At 43.0% G+C, this 27,932-nt stretch overlaps 1 protein-coding gene and 1 non-coding gene across 18 annotated transcripts; both read left to right on the forward strand.

Moving 5' to 3' along the window:
- Positions 1-5,644: 5,644 nt before the first annotated feature.
- PCBP2 (poly(rC) binding protein 2) lies at positions 5,645-27,879 on the forward strand. 17 transcript variants are annotated; one of them, XM_060024881.1, is made up of 15 exons: positions 5,645-5,798; positions 8,132-8,274; positions 8,839-8,862; positions 8,951-8,983; positions 9,882-9,998; positions 12,395-12,526; positions 13,497-13,625; positions 14,638-14,712; positions 16,543-16,635; positions 17,718-17,759; positions 19,014-19,086; positions 19,596-19,634; positions 20,574-20,626; positions 21,522-21,691; positions 27,672-27,879. In XM_060024881.1, exons 2-15 carry the CDS (start codon positions 8,206-8,208, stop codon positions 27,706-27,708), a joined length of 1,086 nt encoding a protein of 361 aa, XP_059880864.1. In that variant the 5' UTR covers positions 5,645-5,798; positions 8,132-8,205; the 3' UTR covers positions 27,709-27,879. The 17 variants fall into 17 exon arrangements, with proteins under 17 accessions (XP_059880864.1, XP_059880860.1, XP_059880862.1 ...); XM_060024877.1 differs by having other exon boundaries at positions 13,497-13,624; positions 14,625-14,712; positions 20,571-20,626; XM_060024879.1 differs by having other exon boundaries at positions 13,497-13,624; positions 14,625-14,712.
- Positions 10,412-10,518, forward strand: LOC132434694 (U6 spliceosomal RNA). Its single transcript, XR_009521407.1, has one exon. It is a non-coding gene; the product is annotated as a U6 spliceosomal RNA (small nuclear RNA).
- Positions 27,880-27,932: the final 53 nt, after the last annotated feature.

Genomic DNA, 27,932 nt, shown 5'->3' on the forward strand with positions numbered 1-27,932 from the left:
ACATCTAAGAGAACTAATTAGTACAGATGCTATAAAATGCCAGAGAGATATAAACCTAGAAATAACTGGGAAGTGAAGGAGGAGTCAAAGATGACTTCACAGGGAAAGTGACGTTTGACCTTTAGGGCCGTGAGTGGAGAAACATGAGTACACAAAAAAATGAAAGAATAGATCTACCAAGTGGATGGCAGAGAAGGACTGGGAAAGGCATGTGCTTAGGTACAGGGTCTAAAGCTCCATAGCATGTTTGGGAATCACAGGTATCCCAATGGAGCTAGATTAATTCCCTGGAAAAGTAGTATTTAGGAAATACTGTGTTCCGGGTGTTGAGGTACAAAGATGAATAAGACAGTCCCTGCTCTTCATGGCCTGCAAGAGCTAAGGGAGCAGATAGATATGTGAATATGTGAATAGGTTATTATAATACAGTAAAAGGGACCACAACAGAGACAGGGATCAAGCAGTGGGGGAGCAAAGGAAGGAGTGACAGTGCCAGTGGGAAATGAGTGAGGTCCTGGCTGGGCCTCAGGATGCGTAGGAGGTTCCTAGTTGATACATATCATCAGCTAACACCAAGCATTTATCATGTGCCAGGCACTAAGTGCTGTACATTTATAACTTGTGTTAATCTTCCCAGCAACTCTGTGAGGTAGGTACTCTGCTTCCATTTTGTGGAAGAAGAAAACTTAAGTCAGGATTCGAACTCGGGCAGTGTGGCTCCTGTGTCTATGCTTTTAACCCAGTGGATTTCAGGCAGAAGAAGCAGTTTTGCAGAGGCACAGAGTTGTAAAAAGGCGTGGGATGAAAGTTCAAGAATTCCTGAGCCTGAGATACCATATGGGAGCCTGAAAGCAGGAAATGAGGCTCTAGATGGGTCTAGAGGAAGGAGTGGACTTGAGAGATTTTACTGAGGTGGAACCCACAGGGCTTAGGGATTGAGTGTGGGGCTTGAACAGGGAAGGTGTGTTTTTAGTTGGCTGGATTGCATCTACCACTTGTCCCTGGGGTGAGTTATATGAAATAAATGCTTAAAATAAATATATTAGAGCTAGCTTCTAATTTTATTAGGATATCCAAGACCAAGGCCTGTTTTCCAGTGTCCTGGATTTGGGGGCCATTCTAATGGTTTTTTCCCAATCATACTCCGTTTTTATTTACTCATCAGCTCTTCCTTTTCGAGGAGGAGAGGGAGATGTGGGCACAGGGAGATTGTGAGGTGAAAGAGAAACAGATGTTGACAAGCAAACCACAAATTAAGGAGAGATAATGAGAAGTGGCTCAAGGGGGAAAACACAAAGAGAAACAAAGAAATTAGGGAGAAAATTCACTGACCTCCTTCCCCAGTTTTAACCATGGACAGCCCAATTCCCCTTCCTGGCTTTTCTAAGTCACATGCACAACACCTTGCTGTTTTGCTATTGTTGTTTCTCAAAAGTCTATTAACTTTTTTTTTTTTTATATTCCTACTAGCAATGTATGAGCAATCCATTTTTCCAAATCCTTGCCAGCATTTGGTGTTGTCACTAGTTTTTTTTTATTTTAGCCATTTTCATAAGTTTTTTTCTTTAATTAATTAATTTATTTTTGGCTGTGTTGGGTCTTCATTTCTGTGCGAGGGCTTTCTCTAGTTGCGGCGAGCAGGGGCCACTCCTCATCGCGGTGCACGGGCCTCTCACTGCTGTGGCCTCTCCCGTTGCGGAGCAAGGCTCCGGACGCGCAGGCTCAGCGGCCAGGGCTCACAAGGCCCAGCCGCTCCGCGGCATGTGGGATCTTACCAGACTGGGGTTCGAACCCGTGTCCCCTGCATTGGCAGGCGGATTCTCAACCACTGCGCCACCAGGGAAGCTCCTATTAACTTTTTGAAAGCTAAAAGTAATACATGTACTTGGGGGAAAATTGTAACATTTTTAAGAGGATGCTCGGTGAAAAGTAAGGTTCTCTTCTCATCCCAGATTTCCAGCTTCCTCCCCAAAGGCAACCACGACTACCAAATTCTTTTGTAAATTTCCAGAGCTATTCTGAACATCGTTAAATATCCCCTCCCTTTCTATTTCTACCTTACATTGTTCCTATTGCCGCTACCCCGACTTTATATCAAATGGGAGCATAGTACAGGCCCTCTTTTGGACCTAACATTTTCCCATTTAATTATCTATTTTGGAGTTGATTCCATATCAGTATGTGTATGTGTGTGTGTGTGTGGATAACATTGTTTTAACAGCATTTCATTCAACCAATCTTTTATTGCTGGAATTTTAGAATGTTTTCAACTTTGCTATACATTTAACTGCTGTGGGGAGCGTTTTGGTACATATATCTTTGCCAGAGGTTGAAAAATTGGATGCTTACAGCTATATCTGGCCATGGACTTTTTTTTTTTTTGAGGGACCACTCTCTGTGTTAATTATCAGACATTTTCAATAAAGTTTCAGATTTCAAGCTGGAAACTCTAGCACCACTGCGCCACCAGGGAAGTCCCCCTGTTGCCTTTCATTAGGCCAGTTACATTACTTGCCTGGCTCCCGAGAGCACTAGGTTGGTGCGCCGTGTTTTGTGCATCAGTATAAGACTCTAAAGATGGTGGTTCTCACATGTTTTTGTCTTAGGCCCAATGTCCATGAGAGGATCTGGGATTCTGCCATTCTTTTCTTACTAGGAACTAAGTATAGTAAGATTTCCACACAAGTAATTGAAAATGGGAAAGGATAGGAAACCCATTAGGTCTATTAATAAAATCCAGGGCTTCCCTGGTGGCGCAGTGGTTGAGAGTCCGCCTGCCGATGCAGGGGACATGGGTTCGTGCCCCGGTCCGGGAAGATCCCACGTGCCGCGGATCGGCTAGGCCCGTGAGCCATGGCCGCTGAGTCTGCGTGCCTGGAGCCTGTGCTCTGCAACGGGAGAGGCCACAACAGTGAGAGGACCGCGTACCAAAAAAAAAAAAAAAAAAAAATCCAAATTGACACTGTAGCTTTGGGGACTGTTAAGTCACAGGATGAGTCTTCAGTTTGCTGTCTTTTCGGAATCATTTCCCTGTTTCAGGTTGTTTTGTAGCTGTAGGCAAGTTCACTCACTTGACTAATTTGGTTCCACTTCTGAGAAGAATTTATTGATTCATAAAATTATCAAGTGTTGCTATTGGATGCATCTTTTTCAAAGCTGGCTGCAACTGTTGGCCAGTCCCAGCAGAAGCCACGTTATTGTTAGTAGAGTTATGTTGTATTATTTTATCAACTTTTAATTTGATCTTTGTTTTGCGCCCATTATTAGAGATGATTTCACAGATAGCCACTCACTTTCACCCCAGCTCTTAGAGCCCCTGGGGTGTAAATGACCCAACTGCAAAATCTTGAGGTTAATCTGACCTTCAGCCCAGGCCTCACAGTAAGCCTGCTCCTTGGCTTGCTTTTTTCTGAGTGTCCTAACATTTTCCTACCTCCTTTGCTCTCTGTCAGTATTTGCTCTGCCCCTTGCCTTTGCCAAATGACAGACTTCTTTTTATTTCTATCTCACGTTGTTCCTAATGCCCACCCATCATTTGGAGGGTGGAAGGAAAGGCATTGGAGACCCCAAGCCTTATTTTCCACTTCAGAAAGCTATCTCTTTTCAGATAACTCCACTGAATTGGGGTTGTCCAATAATACTTGACTAATATTAAGGCCAGAACTGACACCTGAAGAACTCAAACAAGGGTAAATAATAACCCTGTAGTAGCTGTCTCTTTCAATATCCTTCTTTTTATTTTGTTTTATTCCCTTCCAGGGCTCTTCTCTATTTTTTAAACAAAAGTTTTAATTTGGAAATTTACAGATATATACAGGAGTAGAGAAAGCAGTTTAATGAACTCCTATTTCCCATAACGTAGCCTCAATAATTATCAACACTTTGCCAATCTTGTTCCATTCCACATCATATTTTTTCCAATTTTTATTATGAAAATTATTATTATTTGGGGGGGGCACACCACGGGGCTTACAGGATCTTAGTTCCCCTATCAGGGAATGAACCCAGGCCATGGCAGTGAAAGTGCAGAGACCTAACCACTGGACCGCCAGGGAATTCCCTGAAAATTATTTTTTAAAAGTTTGAAGAACAGTACAATGATCACCCATAAACCTACCACCTACACTCAACAACTGTTAACATTTTACCAAGTTTGCTTCATTTATATACCTATGTGAACCATTTGAAAGTCTGTTTCATGCATCATGACCCTTCACCCTTAAATATTTCATCATGTACCTCTTAAAACAGCATTTCTCCTGCATAACCACAATTCCATTATCACACTTAAGAAAACTAACAACACCTCCTAAAATTTGCTAATGTTCAGTTCATGTTTGAATTTCCTCAGTTGTCTCCGAAATGTCTTACATAGCTGTTTTTCTTCTTAAAAAAAAAAACAGGATCCAAACAAGATCCACACATTACATTTGATTATCATTCTTTTAAATTTCTCCTCTTTTCCCTCCCGTTCCTTTTCCTCCTCTCTTTCTTTTCGAAGAGAACAGCCTAGTTGTCTTGTAGAATGTCCTGGATTCTGGATTTGCTGATTATCTCCTTGATGTGTTTAACTTTTTCCTTTATCCCTTGTAAATTTCCTGTAAATTGCAAATCGGGTCTGAAGGCTTGATTATATTAAGATTAAACACTTGACAAGAATACTTAATAGATGATGCTATGTACTTATTGCATCTCACCAAGGACTATGTCAAAGTTGTACTATTAGTGATGCAAAGTTTGATCACTTGGGTAAGGTGGTGACTATATGATGTTTCGATTTAAAATTTTCGGGTTTCTTTCTTTTTTTTCAAATAGTCCATGTGATATTTGGCACCAGGATAACATCCTGCTCCCTAACAAACTTTCCCTTAGAGTTTTGATGATTGATGGCACTTGCTTGAATCAATTATTTCATTTTGGGTTGGAGAATAAATGGTGATTTTCTAACTTTTTTATTTCCCTACATTCATTATATGGAACTCTTGAAAAAAGTTTTCCCTTATCGACTAGAGATGAACTACAGTTCTTCCTAAAAGAAAGGGTAAATGCTTAAATCTTTCCTTTTAATTACCAATTTTCAGAGTAAGTTGGTGTAAAAGTGACCTCCAATGTGGCAAATTAGCTTTTTTTCTCTTTCTGAGTATCACTATAGACTACTGGGTTTTCCCGGCTCTTGTCAGTTTCTCCTCACACATCCCATTTTCCCGTTTCCTTTATCCATGGCGACTGCCAACTCTCTCCGCACTTACGCCTGGGCTTTCCAGCCAGCCCGCTAGGGGACACTAGTTTCCTCCCTGCCCCCCCCACGCTGCCGCTCTATCATGAACTTCGCCGTCTGCTACCAGTTGTCTCGCTGGTGTCAGTGGTGTCCACGGAGCCGCTCTAGGCTGTTGGGAGGCCGTCCGTATTGCGTGGGGAGGGTTTGGACGACGCAGTCGCCTCGCCGGCCCCCGGGGCGGTTAGCGCTTCCGGGGTCGGAGGGTGCGCGGGGTTGAAAGCGGGCCGCTCCGCCCCGTCCCCCTCCCAGACCAGCAGAGGCAGCAGCCGGAGCAGCCGCAGCCTGCGCCCTCTCCCGCCCGCCCGCCCTCCGCCCGCCCGCCCGCCCTCCGCCGCCCTCCACCCGCCCCGGGGTCTCTTTCCCCCTTCCTCCTCCTCCTCCTCCACCCCCCCCTTCCTCCTCCGCCCGCCCGCGGGGCCCCCCTCGCCTTCCCGCCCGCCCCTATTGTTCCGCCCCCGGCCTCCCGCCCTTCCCCTTCCCGCCCGCTCCCCTTTTCCCCTCAGTCGCCTCGCGCCTGCAGGTAAGCTTCAAGATTCTCCCTCCGCCCGCGGCTATAGCTCTATTTCTATTCTTGCCATCTTTCTTAGCGGTCTCCGGTCCTCGTCACGAGCCCCGACCTCGCGTAGTCCCGCGTGAGCGCCTACCTCCTCACTCTGCTTGGCCGGCCATTCACGCGAGGCCCTGGCTCCGGCGAGGCCTACTAGGCCTCGCGAAAGGCCTTCCCCCTCCCCCCTCCCCCCCCCCCGCTTTTTCCCGGTGGCGGCTGCGCAGGAGTCAAGGAGGGCGCGCGCGCGGTAGGGGGGGGCGGCGGTGGATTTGTTGGTTGAGGCGGGTGAGGGGAGGCGATGGCCGGCTTGCTGGCCGGGCGGGTGAGCGCGGCTCCCCGCGGGGGTCAGGCGCTGGCGCAGCCACACGAGGAGGCGCTACTAGTCCGGCTCCTCCCCCTGGATCGCAGCGCCCCCCCCCGACCGAACCGTTTATTTTTTTTCCCGTCTTTTCTAGTGGAGGGATAGGGGGTGCATTTTTTGAGTGGAAAATGCTTGGATGACCAAGGGGAGGGGGGCTGTGGAGTTAAAGAAAGGGTAGACGGGCTCCCAGTTACCGAGTTATGCAGGACGTTCTCTCGAGGTAACGAATTTTGAAATTACAAAATGCCGCTATAGACCCAGACCGAGCTATTTATAGGAGAAGGGGTAATGGACTGCAGGATTAACAGCTGGATTCCTGGGATTGGGTACACTGACGTTGACCTAGTCAGGAGAGAAGTATGACAGGGATTTCTTGGATGATTTGGAGTTGGAAATGCACCTTTGTTCCTTACCTCAAGAAATGGCTTCAAATAGGTTTTCAATTTTCTTGCCTTTTCGAACTTGCATTTATTGTGGTATTTGTAACGTGCTTCCTATTATGTGAATGGGGATAAGGAATTAAACTGCCAAATTTTTACCATGTCTTACTGAAAAAAGAAAGTTTTCTGCACAGACTTAACTCTCTCTCCCCGTTTCCCTCCTCACCCCTAGCACTATTGTTTTTCCTTGAGTGAAAAGTGTTGAATTCTGGGATTTTGCCAGTAATTAATTATATTCTGGAAATGGGGGAATGAAGTGCTTTGGGGATGCCTCAGTCACCTCAGTCACTTACTTGAGGTAGCCATAGGGGAGCTTGCCATATACAGAATGGTTTGGCAGCCACTTAAACACTTTAAATACTTAGGATATGGGTTTTGTGTTAGAGCAAAGTTAAAACGGTGGCTGGTTTTGTGAAGGGGGAAGACTGGGTGTAGGAGAGAGATCACTGATGTTGTTTTGAAGGGATGGGTACTAAAAATGTCACTGGAGAAATTTCACAACTTTGGGAAGAACCACTCTTAGGGCCTAAAGAGGTGTTGTAGGCTAAGGTATATCCAAAAACATTCTTTCTACACGTAGTCAATTATTCTAAAGCAGAAATGTTAGGAACATTTCTTTAGAGGATACGTGGGGAAAGGGCCTCAGTTACTGAGGAAAGGCTCGTTACTGCTGTTGTTTAAAACAACTACACAATAAATTTTTAGCAGTACCAGTTTTAATTTCGATTGTTTCCTTTGGAAGAAAATTTAAGATTTAATAGATTTGAATGAAGACTTGAGTGGTAACAGAGGTTAACACAGAAGCAAGGAAAATTTTCAGATCTTGAGTGACTATCAAGCTAGGTTGGGAAAAGAGGACTCAGGCTGCACTTAATGTATTGAGTCATTTCCCAAAGGGGAATATGGAACCCAGCCTGCAATAGAAGGCATTTCAGATGCTTTTTCAATGAGGTTTTTGATGTAAATCTTTTAAAAATTATTTGGTGGCATCTATTGACATTCAAAATTTTAATGTGAGATGCCTCTTATCAATTTCTTTACCTAGAAATTGCTGCCAGTAAGAACGTTTACATGTGTCCTCTCTAGCTTTCAACCCAAGAAGCTTCCTAACAGGGAAGCGAAAGGTCGTTGCCCTGAGTGTAGTTGATTAGTTTGAGGTTTGCCCTCATGATTTCCAGGTGTTTCTGTATTCTCTTGAAGCTTATTCTGCTGAAGGACAACTGGTGCACGTTCAGCAGTTCCCTTAGAACCATTGCCAATTGAAGGAATCTTTCACATCCTGAGAGTCAGCGGAAACCATACCGTTAATGAGAGCAGACTGGAAAGTTGCCTTCCATACTCTGTAACAGAACCTGAGCTGTTAATGCAGTTGTGCTGGATGTATATAAGCCTGCCAACTGATAGACTGTCATTTAAGGAAAAGAGTTCATTAGAAAACATTGATAATGGTTAAAGTAAATTTCTGTTGTTTTCCTACTCTGATTTTCGTCATGTTTTCATTTCAGTTTTTGACTTTCACCCCCACCAGTGACCAAAGACTTGACCACTCAAAGTCCAGCTCCTCAGAACACTGCTCGACATGGACACCGGTGTGATTGAAGGTGGATTAAATGTCACTCTCACCATCCGGCTACTTATGCATGGAAAGGTATGCACCAGCTTGGGAAATTGGGTCATAGTAACTGCTAGGGGAGGGGCCAGGAAGAGAGGGCATGGATCTCGGAGCTCATCAGATTAGCACTGTGGGGTGTCTGGCTTTAGAACTCTTCTCTAGCGGAGTAGATGAGAGTGTAGTGGGAAAACGAACAGACTTTACTAGGAAGCGCCACTGAGCAGGAAAGCCTTAACCAGAGGCTAGAGCCAAAGACTGTCTCATACCTGGATGATAAGTTTTTCTCATGGATGTTGCTATAGCTTGTGATAGGTAGATTTCCCCTGCCCAAACAATTTTGGGGTAACTTTAAGGTGGGGTGATATATTTGGTATTTTAAAAAAGGATTTATATTAAAGATAGCATTTAATTACTCCATTATTTCTTCACAGTTGTTTGATAGCTTTGCTTATATTTTGAGCAAAGAAAATAATAAGCCTGTCCATTCCTTTTCCCAATAAATCTTAGTTTTTCCATTGCTTTGGACTGTTAAAAATTACTTTTTGTGATAATGAACGCTTCAGATTTCCTCATATTTGACACTAATTTTCTCCATTGCAGGAAGTTGGCAGTATCATCGGGAAGGTAAGACATCACTTCAGTTCTAATTACTATTTAGTCAGTCTGCGTTTAAATAGCAGTTGGAACTCACTCTTGACTTTTCCTCTTACAGAAAGGAGAATCAGTTAAGAAGATGCGTGAGGAGGTGAGTTATTGTGGATGGGGGGGTTAAGGGACTGTTAACTTGGGAAGTAAAAAACCTTTAAAACAAAAGCAAAAAAAAATTTAATGAGAGATTAGAAGGGGGAATTTTTTTTTTTGGCCGTGCGGCATGTGGGATCTTAGTTCTCCGACCGGAGATCAAACCTGCGCCTGCTTCAGTGAAAGTGCAGAGTCTTAACCACTGGACCGCCAGGGAAGTCCCAGAAGGGAGGAGATCTTTTTCTCTCTCTCTCTTTTTTTTTTAGATTTATTTATTTTATTTTTGGCTGGGTTGGGTCTTCGTTGCGACGAGCCGGGGGCCACTCTGTTGCGGTGCACGGGCCTCTCATTGTGGTGGCTTCTCTTGTTGCGGAGCACAGGCTCCAGGCAGGTGGGCCCCAGCAGCTGTGACACGCGGGCTCAGCAGTTCTGGCTCACGGGCTCGAGCCGCAGGCCCAGTAGTTGTGGCATACGGGCTCAGCTGCTCCACGGCATGTGGGATCCACCTGGACCAGGGCTCGAACCCGTGTCCCGTGCATTGGCAGGCAGATTCTTAACTACTGTGCCACCAGGGAAGCCTGAGGGGGAGATCTTAATAGGAGAAGCTTGTATTTTTCTGGCGCAGTTATTTGTAATGACAAATAGTATGCTGGGAAATGTAATTTTAGGAAGTCTCAGGTCATTCAAGACTTAAAGCAGCTTCTGTAGTTTATGTTTGAGGACAAATATGGAGCACTATTTGAAGTGATGTCGATATTGCCTTGTGTCAGAATCATGTATACAGGCAGTTTCTTGCCCATCTTATTTAGGAGGGATTATATATTTGTGTGTGTGTGTGCGCGCGCACGCGCGCGCGCTCAGATCTTTTTCTCTTTAACCTTTTGGCTCTGTTTCCTATCCAGAGTGGTGCACGTATCAACATCTCAGAAGGGAATTGTCCTGAGAGGATTATCACTTTGGCTGGACCCACTAATGCCATCTTCAAAGCCTTTGCTATGATCATTGACAAACTGGAAGAGGTTTGTTGTTCCCTGCCCCTCATTCTTTATTTTGTGCTTCTAGGTAGTTTAATGATTTCTAAGGGCTTTTAAAATTCAAGGACAGACTAGATCATAAAACTCCGTAAATGGGTTCTTTGCTCCCATTCATCATCCCCCAAATTGGACCATTTGTAATTAAAAAAAGATGTCACTTTAATCGGTAGAAAAATACAATTGTTCCTTGAATAACATGAGTGTGAAGTGTGCAGGTCTACTTGTACTTGATTTTTTTTTTTTTTTTAATAAATACGTACTACACAACACGTATTGTAGAACTACACAATCAGAGGTTGCTTGAATCTGTGGATGCAGAACTGCGGATAAGTTAAGTTATACATGGACTTCTGACTGGGGTGGGGTGTCGGCACCCCTAACCCCCAACTGTAGTTTGAGTGCTCACTTTGGCAGCACATAAACTACAATTGGAATGATACAGAGAAGATTGGCGTGGCCTCTGTGTAAGGATGACACGCACATTTGTGAAGCATTCCCTATTTTCCAGTTATAAAATAAGTAATGGGAGGTTAACTTTGTTTGGTGGCAAACGGTTATTACATTTACTGTGTTGATCATCTTGCAATGTATTTAAATGTCAAATCACTATGTTGTACATCTGAAGCCTAAATAGTGTATATTGACTATACTTGAATAAAAGAGCCCCCAGAAAAACCCCCAAATAGTTTGACTATTATCAGGGACTCTAAAAAATGTGTGAAAAACCAGCATGTTTTATTTCTTAACCAGCAGTTTTGAAGGTATGCCACCACTGTGTTGGTAATTATGTCCCCTAATTCATAGTTGAGTGGACTAAATTAACATGCTTTTGTTAGGAGCCCTTCTGAACACTAATATATTCCATAAATACAGGTATCTCCCAACCCTGGATGCAGTTATATATTTAAAAAAAAAATCTGGTAACTGTGTCTATACTATACTTGAGCTATACTTGAAGGGAGGGAATGCGTTTTATAAGTGATCAGAAGCAAAATATCAATACCAGAGATTTTCTGACTGAAGGAAGTTTTTTTAATAATTAACTGGTTTCAACCTTAAAATGCTGAACAACCATTGCCCTAGGTCCAGTCTTCAGCTTCCTCCCACTTCTGCAGTAATAGTGCTAATCATGCAATTGACATTGCAGGCAGAGGAGAGCTTCGGGGCTGCTGCTTGATGCCTTAATGGTGCCTGAAATCTTATCCTTGCCAAGATCAGAAATGTTATCCTTTGATCTGCAAGACCCTGCTAATCCAGAGCTTGTAGCTTTAAAAAAGTTCAGAAAATCTAGCGACTTCCCTGGTGGTCCAGTGGCTAAGACTCAGAGCTCCCAGCGCCGGGGGACCAGGTTCAATCCCTGATCAGGGAACTAGATCCCACATGCTGCACCAGAGAGCCTGCGTGCCACAACTAAGACCCGGTGCAGCCAAATAAATATATTTTTAAAAAATTCAGAAAATATTCATGCTTTCAACAAATAAGAAGCATGTTCTTGACTTTAGGGGCTTATGTTTGAGGAGTTCCCAGGTCTAGCTACTACATAGAGATTAGGCTAAAACCATTTAATTCTCAGAAGGCTAAACTTAACTAGTTTAAAGCCATGACTTTCAGATGCAGCATATTGTAACTGGAAAGACTATGGGCTTTGGAACCAATACAGTCCTTTAGTTTAAAATCTACAGCTTTTTAGATGTGATTGGGGTAGGTACTCAGCCTCAATTTCATTATCTGTACAATGGTACTATTACCAAGAAATTAAGACAAGGATAAATGGAAGTACAGTATTTAATCTTTATGTAGTTTTCTAAGAGAACAGAATTGGTTACTTGAATTTTTTTTTTTTTTTTTTTTTTTTTGCGGTACACGGGCCTCTCACTGTTGTGGCCTCTCCCCATTGCGGAGCACAGGCTCCGGACGCGCAGGCCCAGCGGCCATGGCTCACAGGCCCAGCCGCTCCGCCGCATGTGGGATCTTCCCGGACCGGGGCACGAACCCATGTCCCCTGCATCGGCAGGCGGACTCTCAACCACTGCACCACCAGGGAAGCCCGGTTACTTGAATTTGGATTGCATTGTTTTATCTCTTAATATTTAATTTTGTCTTCTACTGAGAAAACTCTTTAATTATCAAAGTAAGTTTTCTCTCTACCAAGAACACTTCCGGTGTGAAGGAAAATATATTTAGGGCTAAACCTGAGGACGTTTGTAGGCCATTTTATCTTTTCAGAAATAGGGTTTTGGGGGGAGGCAATATTTGAACCTTTGTTGATGCAGATTGTGACATAATATGTCCCTTGTAAGGTTCTTTCATGGCAGTTATGGGTTCCCAGGGATCTGTTTAAACTTCTATATTCTGATGTTTTGACTAATTTCTTGTTGTAGGACATCAGCAGCTCTATGACCAATAGCACAGCTGCCAGTAGACCCCCAGTCACTCTGAGGCTGGTGGTCCCTGCTAGTCAGTGTGGCTCTCTCATTGGGAAAGGTGGTTGCAAGATCAAGGAAATACGTGAGGTTGGTAACTTGTGCTCATTTTCTTTTTGAAATGTAAATTATTCTAAATGTGCTTCTTCTATTAGCCTTTACTATGTCTAGGAAAAATTTGTGTTCATTGAGATGAAGATTTTTATTAAAGTAATAGTCCTAGAAGACTTTAATTTGCTTGATATATGTGTATATATATATTTTATATTCCATATATTTTAACAACAATAAATCAGAAAAGTTAATCAGAATTTCCACCTATTGCATATGACCCATTGGCAACTTTTCCATGAGACTACGTTATCTTTTTTTTATGTTTAAAGAGCTTTCAATTTGATCGATAATATCAAGTATTTTTCTTGGCCAAATCCCTAAATAGCAAGGGGAAAATGAAGGTGTATTGGGATGTAGTTGTAATTCTCTCTTTTAAATTATGGAAGTTACATGAAATTATGGAAGCTTTTAATTATATCTGGGAGTTATTGAATTGGATGTTGGAATGAAATTTGAATGGCTCCTAAAGGAAAACTAATTGTAGTTTTTGGGAGCCTTTTGTACATGCCATGTGAGCAGGGATTTTGATTTTGTTCATTGATGTATTCCAAGTACCTGGGGTGGTACCTGGCACATATAGCATGGGCTTGATATAAACATTTGTTAAATAAGAGAATGAAAGGTGGGTGATATTTGTGGGTATTTTGTTTGATGGCCTACAGAGCTATCATTAGCTGAGAGGAAACTGTCCAGAGGGACCCTTTTCTTGAGACCAGGTTAAATTTACGCTGTTATTCAGCCTTATTTTCAGCTTTCAGAGGATAATTTATAACTGATTAAACAGTCTTATCAGGAATAAGGGAAGAGTGGGAAGGGAGGATAAAAGGGTAAGATAGGAGATGGGATAAGTATCTACTGAGCTTTAGATTCTTAAGATTTCTGCTGGGAGATACTGAAGAGTATGAGCTGTTTTTTCTGATTTTTAAATTTTTTTTTACCCCCAAAGAGTACAGGGGCTCAGGTCCAGGTGGCAGGGGATATGCTCCCCAACTCAACTGAGCGGGCCATCACTATTGCTGGCATTCCGCAGTCCATCATTGAGTGTGTGAAACAGATCTGCGTGGTCATGTTGGAGGTAAGCCCTCAGGCTCATGCTGAGAATGGGGGGAGGGTGATTTAGGGAGACAGACTGATCTATATTTAGTAAGACTAGAATTAGGTGAGGCTGTTAGAAGCCTTCAGTGGGGGTGGGGAAGAGGTTCCCTGAGTTCATATTTTCCTTCCCCCAGCTTTGACTTTTCTTATAGTGCAAGCAAAAATAGAAACTAAGCAGTGGTGATCATTTGGTTTACAGCGATTTTAGCAGAGTTGGTAGGGGAAGATTCACTACTAGGAATGAGTGGACAAAAGATGTATCTGGGTTCCTGAGAAGCTAAGTTAAATTGCCTTTCAGATTACAATATTTTAGCTACATGCAACTTTGATATATTCTTTAAATTAATTTCTGATGAGGCAGGATTATATTCAGAATGCTGTATATATAAAAAAAAATGTATCCATAATGGTGTATCTGAATGACTTATGAGGTTCTGGTGGATGCTATTCAATTAACAAGAATAGCAAAATTAAGGGGAATTAAACCTTTTTAGAATTGTCATAGGGAGTTGGTCCCATATTGGTGAGAAAGGAAAGTAGAATTTTCAAGTAGAGTTTAGGAAAATATTGATTGAGCCTTTGAACTATTTATGGACAGTCCTAAGTGCAACATTTGGGAGTTTTATTTCCTATTCAGGCCAAAATGTAGGATCTTAATTACCAACTCAAACGTACATATGTACACATACAGGTTTTTCGTGTTAATTAGACTTATTTGAACACATGGAAATAATGCCTAAATTATTACAGGGGAATCTGCCTTGATGAGAATTAGTGTGAGCTCTGTAGTCCACGGACCATCTTACTGCTTTAAAGGCAAATAACTGCAGATGATTTGAGATTAGATCTAGCCAGAGACAACGTTGGTAGGTGAGGGAATGGAAATAATACAGTTTTTAATTTAACTGACCTGTGTGAGCTTAAGCCACACAGCTGAAGCAGCTTTGAAACCTTATCTCTTTTTGTTTTTTTCCCCTCTGACTCTCTCCCAGTCCCCCCCGAAGGGCGTGACCATCCCGTACCGGCCCAAGCCGTCCAGTTCTCCAGTCATCTTTGCAGGTGGTCAGGTAAGAAATTTTTTATTGGTGGGCTAAGGTGAACAAGGATTATGTTTGAAATGTCAAAACTTTGCCAGCAGCACACCAGGCCACTCTGCATGCTTGCTGAAACCTGTACTCTGGCCATAATTTGACCTGCTTTCAGTTTTATTTATTTTTTGTACTGGAGAAAGCTATGAATGCTATCTTATTTAATTTTTAGCAGGCAATGGGAGTTTTGTAGGCACTCGGAAGAGGTAATTTACTTAGTAATTTAAGGTGGGTTGGGTTAGAAGAACGGGTTAAATTGCCTTGGTGTCACTACTTCTTTCCCTACCCCACCCCATCCCATGTTTTTTCATGTGTGGGGTGTTCTTTAGAGGTCTGAATAAAGGTAGCAAAGAGTTGGACCTCTGAAAGAGATTCTTGGATGGTGGTCTCAAATTGGGGGTCCTGAAATTGAGTGTCCTACAAACTTCCCCTTCTCCCCACCTCACCTCCCCTACTCCTACCCCTTCACTCCCAAACTCCAGTGTGTTGTCCCCGGGCTCTTAACCTCATAAACACTGGTTTGAACCCACATGGCATAACAAATCAGCTGGGGTAAGGGTTCAGTGTCTAAGAATAGAAGGGGGAGAGCATGTTGGGTCTGTGACCTTTGGTGTTAGAGTAAGAACACCAAAGCACCTCTTTGGCCTCTCCTCCTTCACCCACCTAAACTCTGGATCCTTGGCACGTGGTTTATTCTGAATTTAGATTTTTATGACAAAGGGCACTGATTAGCACCATGGTTTTATGCTTTTTGGTTAGTATTTGAGGAGTAGGTAGGTTTTTAAAATATTGAGGTTCAGGCTGAAATAGTGACCTTGATTTTGGTAGCTGCCTAAACAAGTATAGTGCTCAAAGTGCCTTTTCGTACATGGGGCTGACCTGTTAAAAGCACAGATATTCAACTAGTTCCATCTTACATTTGAACTGGAGAAGCACTTAAAGTCCATCTCATTCATATTCTATTGAGTTGTCATAAAACTGAATAAGTTTTGGGGGACTTAGTTTGTCTTGTAGTTCTGGAAGCGTTCACAAGAAATTAATCATCTCATAGTTTAGTACCTTGCTTTTAACACTAGCCTTGTACAAACTGGTTTGGTCAAAGGGCTCTCCATGAGTCTGGATAGTTAGGCAGGATAAACAGGCCCAGAGTCAGTGTAGCAGGGAGGTTTAGTTCTAGGCGTTTTCCCTTCTACCCTGGAACTACAAGTTCCTACTCTTCTGGATTCTTCCACTCCCACTTGGGATTATCTAGAGTCCATACTGCACAGCAGCAGTCCTCTCCATTTACAAGTCTTCCTTCATTTCCCTTTCCTTCCCTCCCCTTCCCACCCACCCCTTCTTACCTCTTTGCTTTCCTTCCCTCCCTTCCCTTTATTCAATTGACCACCCTCTAAAAACTTGCAGCTTCTTCTTCCATGAGTGGCCCTGTCTTGGATTATTCCCATGGGCCTTTTTAAATGGACCAGTTCATGCAGTGTCCACAGATGGACCTGTGTCTTTTGTTCCTCTGTGACAAAGTGGGCTCTGTAGGGGTTCAATTTAATCGCACACTGACCAGGAGCTGGCATCAGCTCTGTTGCCCCACCCCTTCATTCTGACTGAAAATAGCCCAATTGTGCAGTGTGAAATCTGCCACCATAGGTAACTTTTTTTTTTAATTCACTGATTGCAGCTCGTTTCAAATTGTGTTGTGAGCTCCTTTTTAAAGGAAAAGAAAAAATTAAACAACTTTTTTTGTGTGAATTTCATGCTGGTGACAAGGTGCCGGATTGACAGCCCTGGAGACTGAAATCCTCTATTTATCCACAGGACAGGTACAGCACAGGCAGCGACAGTGCGAGCTTTCCCCACACCACCCCGTCCATGTGCCTCAACCCTGACCTGGAGGGACCACCTCTAGAGGTGAGAGGGGATGTTCAGTCTCCAAGGCTCACTCAATCCTTCCGCCTCAGCCGAGACTGCCAACACGCGGGGGGCCAGTGGCGCTGGTGATTTTTGTGCTGTGGACACCACCTGTCCACGGGGACCTGGACTGACCCCCCCACCTCATTTCACACAGGCTGCGTAGCCCACCAGATGGTAACACCAACTCTCTTTTTTTTTTCCTTTTTTTTCCTTTTTTTGTTCAACCCCTTTTCCCTGTCTCCTACTCCTCCTACCCCATTTTCACCTTCCCACCCCAACCTGGGTGCACTTTTGGGGGTACTGGCCACTGTGATGTGAGAAGCCTCACATCCTGTGAACCAGCTGCTCCTTCCTTCCCCTCCCTTCCCGATTCTCCTTGTCCCCACCCCATTGCCCTGAAGACCCAGCTCCCTTTTCGGGAGGTTATGGTGTGGGGGGAGGAGGGTGTAGTGGGAGCTGCAAGTGCCTTTTATGGAGGGGAGGTGGGAGAAGGCAGGACTTAGAACACAGTGATTTTTTTGTGTGTGTATGTTCCTATGGTCAGCTCCCTAGTGCTAGGGACCCAACTAGCTTCCAGTGCACTTAAGGTCTTTAGGCAGATGTAGAGAAAAATAAGATAGGAAAAGGGAAGTGTTTCAAAACATGCCATGTAGGTTTGTGCAGATAAAAATCATTTATGTCACCATGATTGGTAGAAGGGTTGGGGTGGCTGAGGAAAGACCGTTTTCCTTCTAGGCTATCTTGTACACAGGGAGAAGGAAGGGGGCTCGGGCAGTCGAGGCATTGTTTAATCCCACTTCCCACGTTTTCATTAAGAAACAGATGTGTTATTTTGTCTTTGATTGCAGGGAACATGGCTCCCTTTATAGGCATCCCGGAATAAGCCATCATATTAGGGTTTAAAGAAGGCCAACAGGTCTGACTGTATTTGTGAGATACCATCTACTGCCTCAACCCCTGGCCTCCCTATTCTCTAGTTCAACTCTGGCTTCCTGGCTAGTTGAAATCTGTCTTTTTCCCCCCACTGGGTGGCTGTCCGTGATTGGTTTTTAATAGGAACTGTTTTCCTCCTTTTGTAGGCCTATACCATTCAAGGACAGTATGCCATTCCACAGCCAGATGTAAGTTTTGTTTTCACTTCTTGTTTTGAAAAGTTCCTTCTCCCGTCCAAAATTGTCTCTTTTCTCCATGTAGGCAGGAGTGAGTTGGGTCTTAAACATTTGCAGTATTGTTTTCCTCACAAGGTGAACTCCATATTTTGGCCCTTAAATAATCTTTAATCAGGACATAGTAGCACCTTGTTTTTGCCATTTAATCCCTGGAAATTATTATCTGGCAGATTATTAGATTCTGCTTTCTCCCATGTTCCAGATTACTCTAAAAGAGAAATGTTCCACGGTATACTGTCATTTGTTATCCCAGGGCACAGTTTAAATTGACAGTGGGCTGTGCATCTCTGCTTGGAGTCCTTTCCATGGCGGGGGATGGGAGGTGGGAGGTTGGCTTTGCCCTTCTTCTGTACTCCTCAGTCTGAGGTGACAATTTAAAAAGCATCTGGAGGGGTGGGGAAAAGGGGTTTATTTACACAGGGAGGGATAGGAAGCTGAATATTTGGGAATTCAACTCAATAAAACCTTCTTTGTCACTAAAAACTCCCAACTTAAAAAGTGCTGGTATTTAGACTTCAAGGGCATTTCTTTCTGCACTTATCCTCTATCCTTACTAACTCTTTCAGGTGCTGAGCTTTAGATTTGGGAAGTTAAGATTGGTTCTTGGTTAGTGATAGCCCCCAGGAGGGGAAGTAGACTTGAAGAGGGATGGTTTTACAACAGCCAGGACAGTTTATATAGATGAAGAAAAATAGCTGTAGAAATCATGGGGTGGGGGTGTGCTAAACCCAGTTTGGTTTCACCTTAATCTCTCTCCTCCTTGCAGTTTCCCTGCCCCCTCATCTCCTTCCCTCCTCCCAGTACTGACAGAACCCTGCATGGTGTGTTTTCCCTAGCACCACTGCACAGTTTGTTTTCCTAGCCTGTCTGTGCTTGTCCCTGGGGCAACTGTTGCAATGGCTGCAAACACCTTCATTAAATAGCCCACAGGGGGATGGTTGTCAGGCGGGTGCTGCTGCTTGTCTTTTCACACACCCCAAATGCGCTCATTCTCTTTGTACTGATACCCTTTCTATTTCTAACCCTTACCTTCTTGTTGTGCCCATCCCCAGGATGGTGATACCAGCCCCATATCTTACCCTCTGTCATAGTTTGAGTAGTAGCCAACTTTGGGGATCAGGAGCTCTGCATTTTCAAATTTGAATGTGCTTGAGCCCTGACTGTTTTGCTCTTCTAATGCCAGCCTCTTCTGTTTCCTTCCTGCAGTTGACCAAGCTGCACCAGTTGGCAATGCAACAGTCTCATTTTCCCATGACGCATGGCAACACCGGATTCAGTGGTATGGATACCTCAGTGTTTATTTCTGTAAGGTGTAGTACAAGACAGAGGCCAGCCCCAAGGTCTCAGTTTGACATCTGTTTAAAACAAACTTCATTACCCAGCATCCTGCTGGTTTAAACTTGCCTGTTTTCTATGGCTAAACCAAAGGAGGTAATGTGTTTGTTAACTTGGTTTTCATTTGGGGTGAGTTATTCTAAAAGAGAAAAAAGACCCTGGAAGGTTTGGGGTGAGGTCTGGGGATGCTTGTCAGGCAAAGGGTAGGCTGATATTTCTTCTAACCCATCTTCGCTGCTGCCCCTTTGATCTGATTGGCACCCCCTTTCTCTCCACCAGCTGTTCATAGACCTGGGTAGAAACAATCCATTTGTGCCAAATTGTGTAGTGGTTTTTGTTTTTGTTTTGTTTTGTTTTGTTTTTTTGGGCTTTTTTTATATATATATAAGGAATAACTTGTCCGGTAGGGTTAGGATGAGACCACCAAACTCATTTTCACTTGTATCTTAACAGGCATTGAATCCAGCTCTCCAGAGGTGAAAGGCTATTGGGGTAATGATTAAAAAAAAAATCTGTAGTATTCTACTGTTATATTAATAAACTGGTGGGAGTCTTGTTTCACTGCCCATGACATACCAGCAGAACATGCACATGGCAGAAAGGAGCTGAGAGAGCAAAGCGGGGGTGGGCCTGGTATCCCTGAGGGTCCCTTGATGGATCTGGCCTACCCCCTTCTAAAAATGCTGAGTTTTAGCAGCCACAGCTGAGAGCAAGACTAGACTTGTGAGTTAGCCAGCTGGTCTGGTCTAGTCCAGGTGTCAGATGGGTATGGGTGTTTGCTGATAGGAGTTTTTTTTCTTTTTCTTTGGAAAACAAAACCCAGAACAAATTATTGAGCAAAAGACAGGGAATAAATCTGGAGAAATGAACTTCCCACACCTTACTGCCATCTCATTCTCACTGACCTTCAAGTGTAGGTTAGGGGTAAGGGTGTGTTAGGAGGGTGTTAATCTGATATAGGTATATTTAAAGCAACTCTGCATGTGTGCCAAAAGTCCATGGTACCCAATAACAGGCATGATATTGGCGCTGGTGATAGCATCAGGTGAGATAAAATTGGAACACAACAGCAGGAAATCCAACCAGAAAAGGGGAGAAGTGCAGAAGTACTTGTTTAGATTTTGGTCCTGAGAATTGAGGATACCACATTCCCTTGCCCCTTGCTTCCATCCCCTTACACCCTAATAGGCTGGGCTTTGCAGGAAGTGTCATGAAATCAGCCTCTTCTATGTGTACAGAGGAACCTTTCCAGCATTATTTCTACACCCCTCTCCCCCTCTTTCCTCCTTGGAGGCTTCCAAGTTAGTGATGAATCCCAACAGCCAATGCTGGGTTTCCAGTTCGTTTTCCTTCTGTTAGGTTAATGTACAAATCAGTGGGAGTTCGTATGCTGTGCATTGAACTTCTTTGCTCTCTTCTGTCTTTTAGCAGGTTTGGATGCATCTGCTCAGACTACTTCTCATGAACTCACCATTCCAAACGATGTAAGTATATGGTTGGGTTGCATGGGATGAAAATAAGAGAATTGGTTTTAAAGAATAGAGGTCTTTTCAACGGCATCATGCCACTCTTACGAAAATGGGGTTGTAGACACCAAATTAAATTCTTAAAACTACATAAAATCTCAAGTAAAAACTGATGGAGGAAATTGATGAGCCAGAAAGAAGCTTTTTGTCTCAAATAGAAATTCCCATTTGCCTTTGTTTTTTGTAGAACCTGAAGCCTTATCCCTAATTCAGTGGTCCTTGGATGTTCTGTCTGTACTATCCCAACATGGTAGTCACTAACCACGTGTAGCTGTTGAGAATAATAATTCAATTTCTCAATCTTACTGGCCACACTTCATGTGTTTAGTTATCACGTTATTAGTGTCTACAGTATTGGACAGTGCAAATGTTGGCCAATTTTTTACTTTTTCCCAAGGCAAAAGCATTAGAAATTAGCCAGAATTCTTGTCACGATGGTGAAGTAGGAATCATGGCAGGATGAGTTATGGCCTCTTTTTTACCAAAAACAGAATATACTTTTATCTTTATCCCTATCTCTGGTTAGCTAGGTTTATCATCATGTTTGCTCTGCTTTATTTTGTCTTTGGAGTTAGTACTCTGAGGAAGTGAGCTAATGCTCCTAGGAGTCATTCAGCTTAGAGTTGGCCCTGACCTGTAGTGATCAGACAGAAGAATAGGGCAAGAGTTGAGATATAATCTATAACTCAATTTTTAAAATCAGGAGTATATGAGTAGAATGTGTAGGATGCAGATAGTTTCCATTGTCATGTTTGTGGACCCAAGCTATAGAAGCCTGAGGAGTGGGGTGGAATTCTTGGACCTAACCATGCAACTCTTAATTTGGTATGCCTTGTTGTTTTTCTCCCTTAAGTTGATTGGCTGCATAATCGGGCGTCAAGGCGCCAAAATCAATGAGATCCGTCAGATGTCTGGGGCGCAGATCAAAATTGCGAACCCAGTGGAAGGATCTACTGATAGGCAGGTTACCATCACTGGATCTGCTGCCAGCATTAGCCTGGCTCAATATCTAATCAATGTCAGGTAAGTGTTCCCTATCTTTCGTGTTATTCATGCCAGCATAAGTAATGTATGTGTTGGGGGAAGTTACACTGTTAATGTAAAGTGTGGGATTCTTTGAGGGATGGAAATGGGAAGGGTAGAGATGGCAAAAGAAAAAGTTTAAAGTCTAGCTCTAGTTTTCACCCATCCTTAGTGTAGCAGAAAAAGAAACCAGTTTGTAATAAGTTTGCATGGGGTTGGGGGACGGGGAATAGATTGTTTGCATTTGACTTTTTGATGGTTTTGGGAGTGGAAGGTATGGAGCATGTCTTCACCAGTAGGACTGCTCTGGGTGGAGCACCGACTTAAAACCAAATGTGGGTCTTGCTGTAGATGTCATATAGACTAATACTTTACTAATGGGGTTTAGGCTCCAAAGCACCCTTAATTGAAATAAGGATAATGAAGTTATGTGACAGCAAGACAGTTTCTTGGAGGCAGTCATTACCGTTTATTCTGAAAACATCCATTTTTCTCAAGTTGCCAGTGTGTGCCATTGTTCAGAGCTTGTGGAAAAGGAGAGGTACAGGTATTGGATGTTTCAGAAATGCTTAGTATTTTCCTTTCCCCCACAGTCTCATCTCATCTCTTAATGACTTTCTGAGATTTTACTTTTTTTATCCAAACGTAGCTAATGTTAATACACACAGTTGTAGCAGGACTATTCACAGTCCAATGGGTATCCTACAAGGCATTTATATTACTTGCTTTCTCAGCACATGTGCTTAAGTCATGTTCTTAATTGCTTACTAACATCTTAAACCAGTGTTAGCAGCTCATTCCCCAAGGGACTTAGCTATCCCTTTTATGTAGACTTTTACCTAGTTGTTATTTACCTCTGTCACAGTCTCTGTTGTGCATAAAAATTTTATGGGTTCCTGAATCTAGTGCAAGGGAAAGGAATTCGTAAGTATGGGATCTATTTTTTGCCATGCTTATGCAGATCATGTATTTATTCCATGGTCTTTTATCCCCTGGTTAAGAATTCATCAGATCCCCAGTAGTGGTTCTGACTTTTGCCTATGTCTTTTGATGCCTTGAGGTATTTTCTAGTCTTTATGTAGAAAAGACTTTCCTCTGTCTAGATCTGCTTTCTTCTTCAGCTACCAAGATGTCAAATTCTTACTGTTCAGACTGAAATGGTAGTTAATTCTGAGACTGTTTGCAAAGGTTTGTTTCCTTGTTTCTAATGGGGGTGGTGGGTTGTTAAGAGGAAAGAATCGTGTTCTTGGAAGCTGGAAACCAAGCGATTTTTCTTCTGCTTGGGTAGACCTGCCCTCAATGTTGTCAGATAGTGCTTCCACGTAACCTGCTTGCCTGACCCCTGTACTAGGTCAGTGGCTAAGTTGTAAGGAAGCAGAACGTGGTCCACCTTTGTTTCCTGATTTTAGTCACTCTTTTCAGGATCATCCTTTTTAATGAAACTGTCCAAGCTATGGATTTGGGTCAAAACTTTTCAAAGCTTCATTTAACACCAAGCAAGGACTATGTGTGCACGCAGCTAACTCTTCACTTTCTCATATTGGCCCAGTTTGAACGCAGAAAGCAAACTGGTTTTATTAATACTAGGTAAAGAAAGAGTTCTCTGTTTTCAGTAATGGACCCTGAGCATTTCTACTGATTTTGGCACCTTTTTTATGGATTGCAACTGTCCTTGGATTTAGGTAAACAAAATGGAGTCTTGAGAGGAGCCTCCCTGCCTTTGAAGAGTTCATCTTTAGCCGTAGGATGTCCAACAGACTTCAGCAAATGCCTGCAGTTCTGCCATAGACACATGCAGGCATTTGGGAGCTACAGGTCATTACTGTGATTTAGAGCTTATTTTAGGAGTAGCAGTGGTAGTTTTACTTTATTAAACTGAACTTTTCAGCAGTGCTTAAAGTTTCTCTCTTCCAGTTTTCTAAGGTCTATATGAGAAGTACAGTCAGTTAAAAACAAAGGGCCTTTTTTTCTCTCCCACCCCATCACCAGAAATGAGGCTTTATCTATGCTTCTGTTCTCAGCATTTTTCATTGAAAATGCTACAATCTTTGAAGTCTGAAATGAGTGACCTACTTTAGGCTCTTGTCCCTTTCCATCCTGATATATTTGGTTAGTTTGCTGTGGCGGTAGAAGCAAATTTTAATATCAGTTACAGAAAAAACAATTAAAAATTCTGTGCATTAGTATCCCAAAGCTGCTCAAGTGATTGGTGGGTGAAACATTTGTTCTTGTTTGGAGGTGGATGGGTACTCTTTCATTTTCTGCTTGAAATCGTTCTTTTCTGCCTTCTGGGTTGGATCAGTGTGTCAGGTAATATGGAAGTGTGTGATTTTTCTCAGTCTGTCAGCTTTTTCTTCACCATAGCAGTTTTAAATAGCATTGTGGAATGGAATTTGGCAAAGTATACATTTTTAGAGGGTGGGACACAGAATAAAAGACAGCTTGTCATAAGTTGATATTAAGTCTTCCTAATTGGCAACCAGAGGCACTTACTGATAACTGAAGCGGATTTTGTCCTGTACTTTTCCCTTTTGTGCTCTTCCCTTCCACCCACCCTTTTTTTTTTTGTTCCTTTTTTTCCTCTGTTACAGTTTAGAAAACGCTAAACCCTCCTCCCAGGCAGCCTCCGTCACGATCCCTGATCACCTCAGCATCAACCTCTCTCAACCCTCCACCCCTTCTTCTTCTTCTTCCTCCTCCACCACCACCCCCTCGCTCGCCACAGCGGGGACCTCCGACGCACCCTCCAGCCTCCCCAACCCTCTTCCGACCGCCCCTTGTGTCTCCAGTCTGCTTGGCATGAAACCCATCCCTCTCCTGGCTCTAAATGTTGTGTCTGCTGCTAAGGGTGCCGGGGCTTCAGCTACCACCACCACCACCTCTGCCGTGCCATGTGTAACTAACAAACTGAAAAGCGAGAAACAGAGATTCTCTCCCTACTGATTGCATATATCTTGGGGCACCCCCTCAAGTATTTTTTGGTTTTGTTTTTGTTTTCCCTTTGTTAACATTGGTGAGAACCAAACTATTGTGAGCTTGTGACCGTTTCCTTTTTACTGTTTTGGGGGATAACAGGGTGGGGGCAGGGGCAATGGTAAACTGTTTAGGTTTAGGCCGTTTCTGCTTGAGTGCCTGTTTCAGAGTCTGACTTGTTGAATTCTTATCTAGAGCCACAGTTCTTGCTCTTCTTTCTCATTCTGTTACATTTTGTAGCTTTATTCTGCCTTGCAATATAACAATGTTTTAGGCTCTGTGTTAATGAATAAAAGCTTCTCCATTAACCTTTTTTTTTTTTTTCATGGTTATCAGCCAGCCTTCTTGGCCAGATTTGTGTTTCTAGCTGTAATAAAGTTGCCACAGTAAGAACCTTAGTTGACTGTGCTGTGAAGGAAAGAAGTTATTTCTTTACCCAGAATGGGGAGGCAAGTTGGGGAAAGTCTAATAAAGTTTGCCGGCTTCTGTCTGCATTCCTCTGAACTAGTATTACCCCTCTCCCTGTGACATTGGATAAATCTTGAACAACCAGTGGGTGACATTGCCTCAGATTTGGCAGGATTCTGTCCAGTTATCCTAAGTCAACCCTGATTATTCAACCAGGTCCCTTTACCCTTCTATTCCCCGCCTACCTTTGTCTCCCCACCAACCCCATCATAATTAGAGGATTAAAGACCTAGATTTGGAAGGGACCTTTAAGATCAACTGTAACTCATTGATTCACTTTATCAGATTAAAGAAATAGATGCTCTGGGAGACTTTAAATTTGCAGATCACATGAGTGAGTAGTCAGGACTAGCAATTTGTGCTTTACATTTACTCAGTCTTCTAAGATTGTGCTTGATCTCCCTGAAGCCTCATTCTTTTTCGTGTATCCCAAGATCTTTCTCCATAAAAGAGTAGAAATGCCGTAGGTAAAATGGTGGAAGGGCTCTGATAGTTTCCACTCAGCCTGAATGCATATTGCCAGGGTAATGAAAGTATGATGCTCTTCCCAGGGACTTAGAAAACCAGTGTGGAGATTTCTTTCCTGGTGACCTTTTCCCATATCCCCTTTGGCTTACATTGTTTAAAAAACAAACAACAACAGAAAACCTAATTATATTGCAATATATTAACTTCTGGTTTCGTGGTCCCTCAATCTCATATTGGGGCTGTGAATTAGTGTTACACGTCCCAAGTCTGCCTGAAGGACTAGGGGGGCAAATTTCATTGTCCAGATAGAGTTTTTCTTGTTGGTTGCTAGATGCTCCTTTATCATGTGGTCCAGCTTTCCTTAGTAAGCTCTTTTTATATCTTGCTGATACCATCTCCCCCAGAAACCTGGTTTTTATTTTATCTAGTTCTTGATTTTAGAAGGCCTCTTTACCTAATGAGTACTCCCTAAAGGATTGCTTGGAAGGAAGTCAGATGTTTTAAGGGCTGACCAAAATCACCACATCCAAAGGTACTTCTTGGTGCTCGATTTCTTAGTAGCTTACAGCTCCCCCATGTGGTCCGTCTATTCTGGAGTCCTTAACACAGTATTTCTGGTTGGGTTTTCCCTTCTCCTTGCCCCCTCTCCCTGCCACCCCCAATTCCTGCCCAGGCTGTGTATAAATTCTGGACTGTTCTTTTTGGTGCCAGAGTGCCACCACCTTCTTATGTGAACTTAGTTTTTTTTAGGTCCTAGATCTAAACTGTTTGCAGCAGCTCCTTTCCTCAACCTTCAGTTCCCACTAAACTCTTTGATTCAGGGTCTGTTGTTCACGTTGCTCTAAATCATCCCATTTTGAGGTTGGCAAGAATCTACCCCCTTTAAGAACTATTTTCCTTTATGCTGAGGTCACAGTAGCATTTCTGACTTGAAACTAAATGCAGTTTGTAGTTGAAGGACCTATTACCTGCCCTTCTCCCACCCCCTCTGCCCCTGCCTTCCTGGCCAGTTTTTGGATTTGCGTTATTCTGGAAGAGATGCACATGCTGTCTTGACACGATTGCCAGTAAATTTTAAATCTTTATGAAATAAAGTTATAAACTCAGGCTTCCCTGCTGGTCCAGTGGTTAAAACTCCACGTTTCCACTGCAGGGGTGTGGGTTCGATCCCCGGTTGGGGAAGTTCTGCATGCCACGAGGTACGGCCAAAAAAAAAAAAGTTATAAACTGAGACTGGGTCTTACACATTTAGTTCCGTTCAAAATGGGAGCTAAGTCCTGCTGGCTACCTAATATCAGTGAAGCAGGCTGATAGCCGAACATCTAAAGACCTTTCCTTCAAAGCCCAAAATTGGATTCCAGGACCTCAAATAGTCTATTTGAAACAGGCATTGTAGCCAGGTATATTTGGATGGAGAATTTGGCTTAACAGGACCACAAATTGGGGAGCTTCTAGAGTGCGCTAGGGAGTTGCTGAAAACATTGTTTTGACTTCCACTTAGTCTTGAAAACTAGGCCTAAAAACTATAGGTTGGGTATAATTTTTGACCCATACTTAACACTTGCTGCTCCCTCTTTAACATGCCTTAGTGTTTAAAAACTCAAGCATCTCTTAATAGTAATAGTCTTCACATTGATGGAGAGACCTGGGACTGTTCTATTAGTAGCTTGGGAGAAACTAAAAAATAAGCTGGGCAGTAAAGAAAGTGTCTATATTGCGACCCTCTAAGGCTTTTGTGTGTGTGTGTGTGGGGGGGTGTATTTTCAGAGAGTGCGTAACATCTCCCACAAAGATTGTATAGAGCATAGTTTGAGGGATACCCACAATTAATAACCAAGGTCCTCAATTTCCCTTGGTTGTGAGGTAACTTGCCTCAGGAAGCTTGGATTGCAGGGGTTATAGGACCATGGTACTGATTAATCCAAAAAGTCTTTAAAATGTCTCCCTTGATAACTGAAGCAGATTATGTACTTCTTCACATCTCATCAGCCAGGCTAAAAGTTTTGGAGGTGAGGTACTGCTGGGCACTCAGAAAACTAACTTCGAGTTTTTTTTTGTGTGTGTGTTACAGGCTTTCCTCGGAGACGGGTGGCATGGGGAGCAGCTAGAACAATGCAGATTCATCCATAATCCCTTTCTGCTGTTCACCACCACCCATGATCCATCTGTGTAGTTTCTGAACAGTCAGCGATTCCAGGTTTTAAATAGTTTGTAAATTTTCAGTTTCTACACACTTTATCCACTCGTGATTTTTTAATTAAAGCGTTTTAATTCCTTTCTCTGTTCAGCTGTTAATGCTGAGATCCATATTTAGTTTTATAAGCTTCTCCCT

This window comes from Delphinus delphis, chromosome 11 (genome assembly GCF_949987515.2).
Source record: "Delphinus delphis chromosome 11, mDelDel1.2, whole genome shotgun sequence".
Taxonomy (NCBI): Eukaryota; Metazoa; Chordata; class Mammalia; order Artiodactyla; family Delphinidae; genus Delphinus; species Delphinus delphis.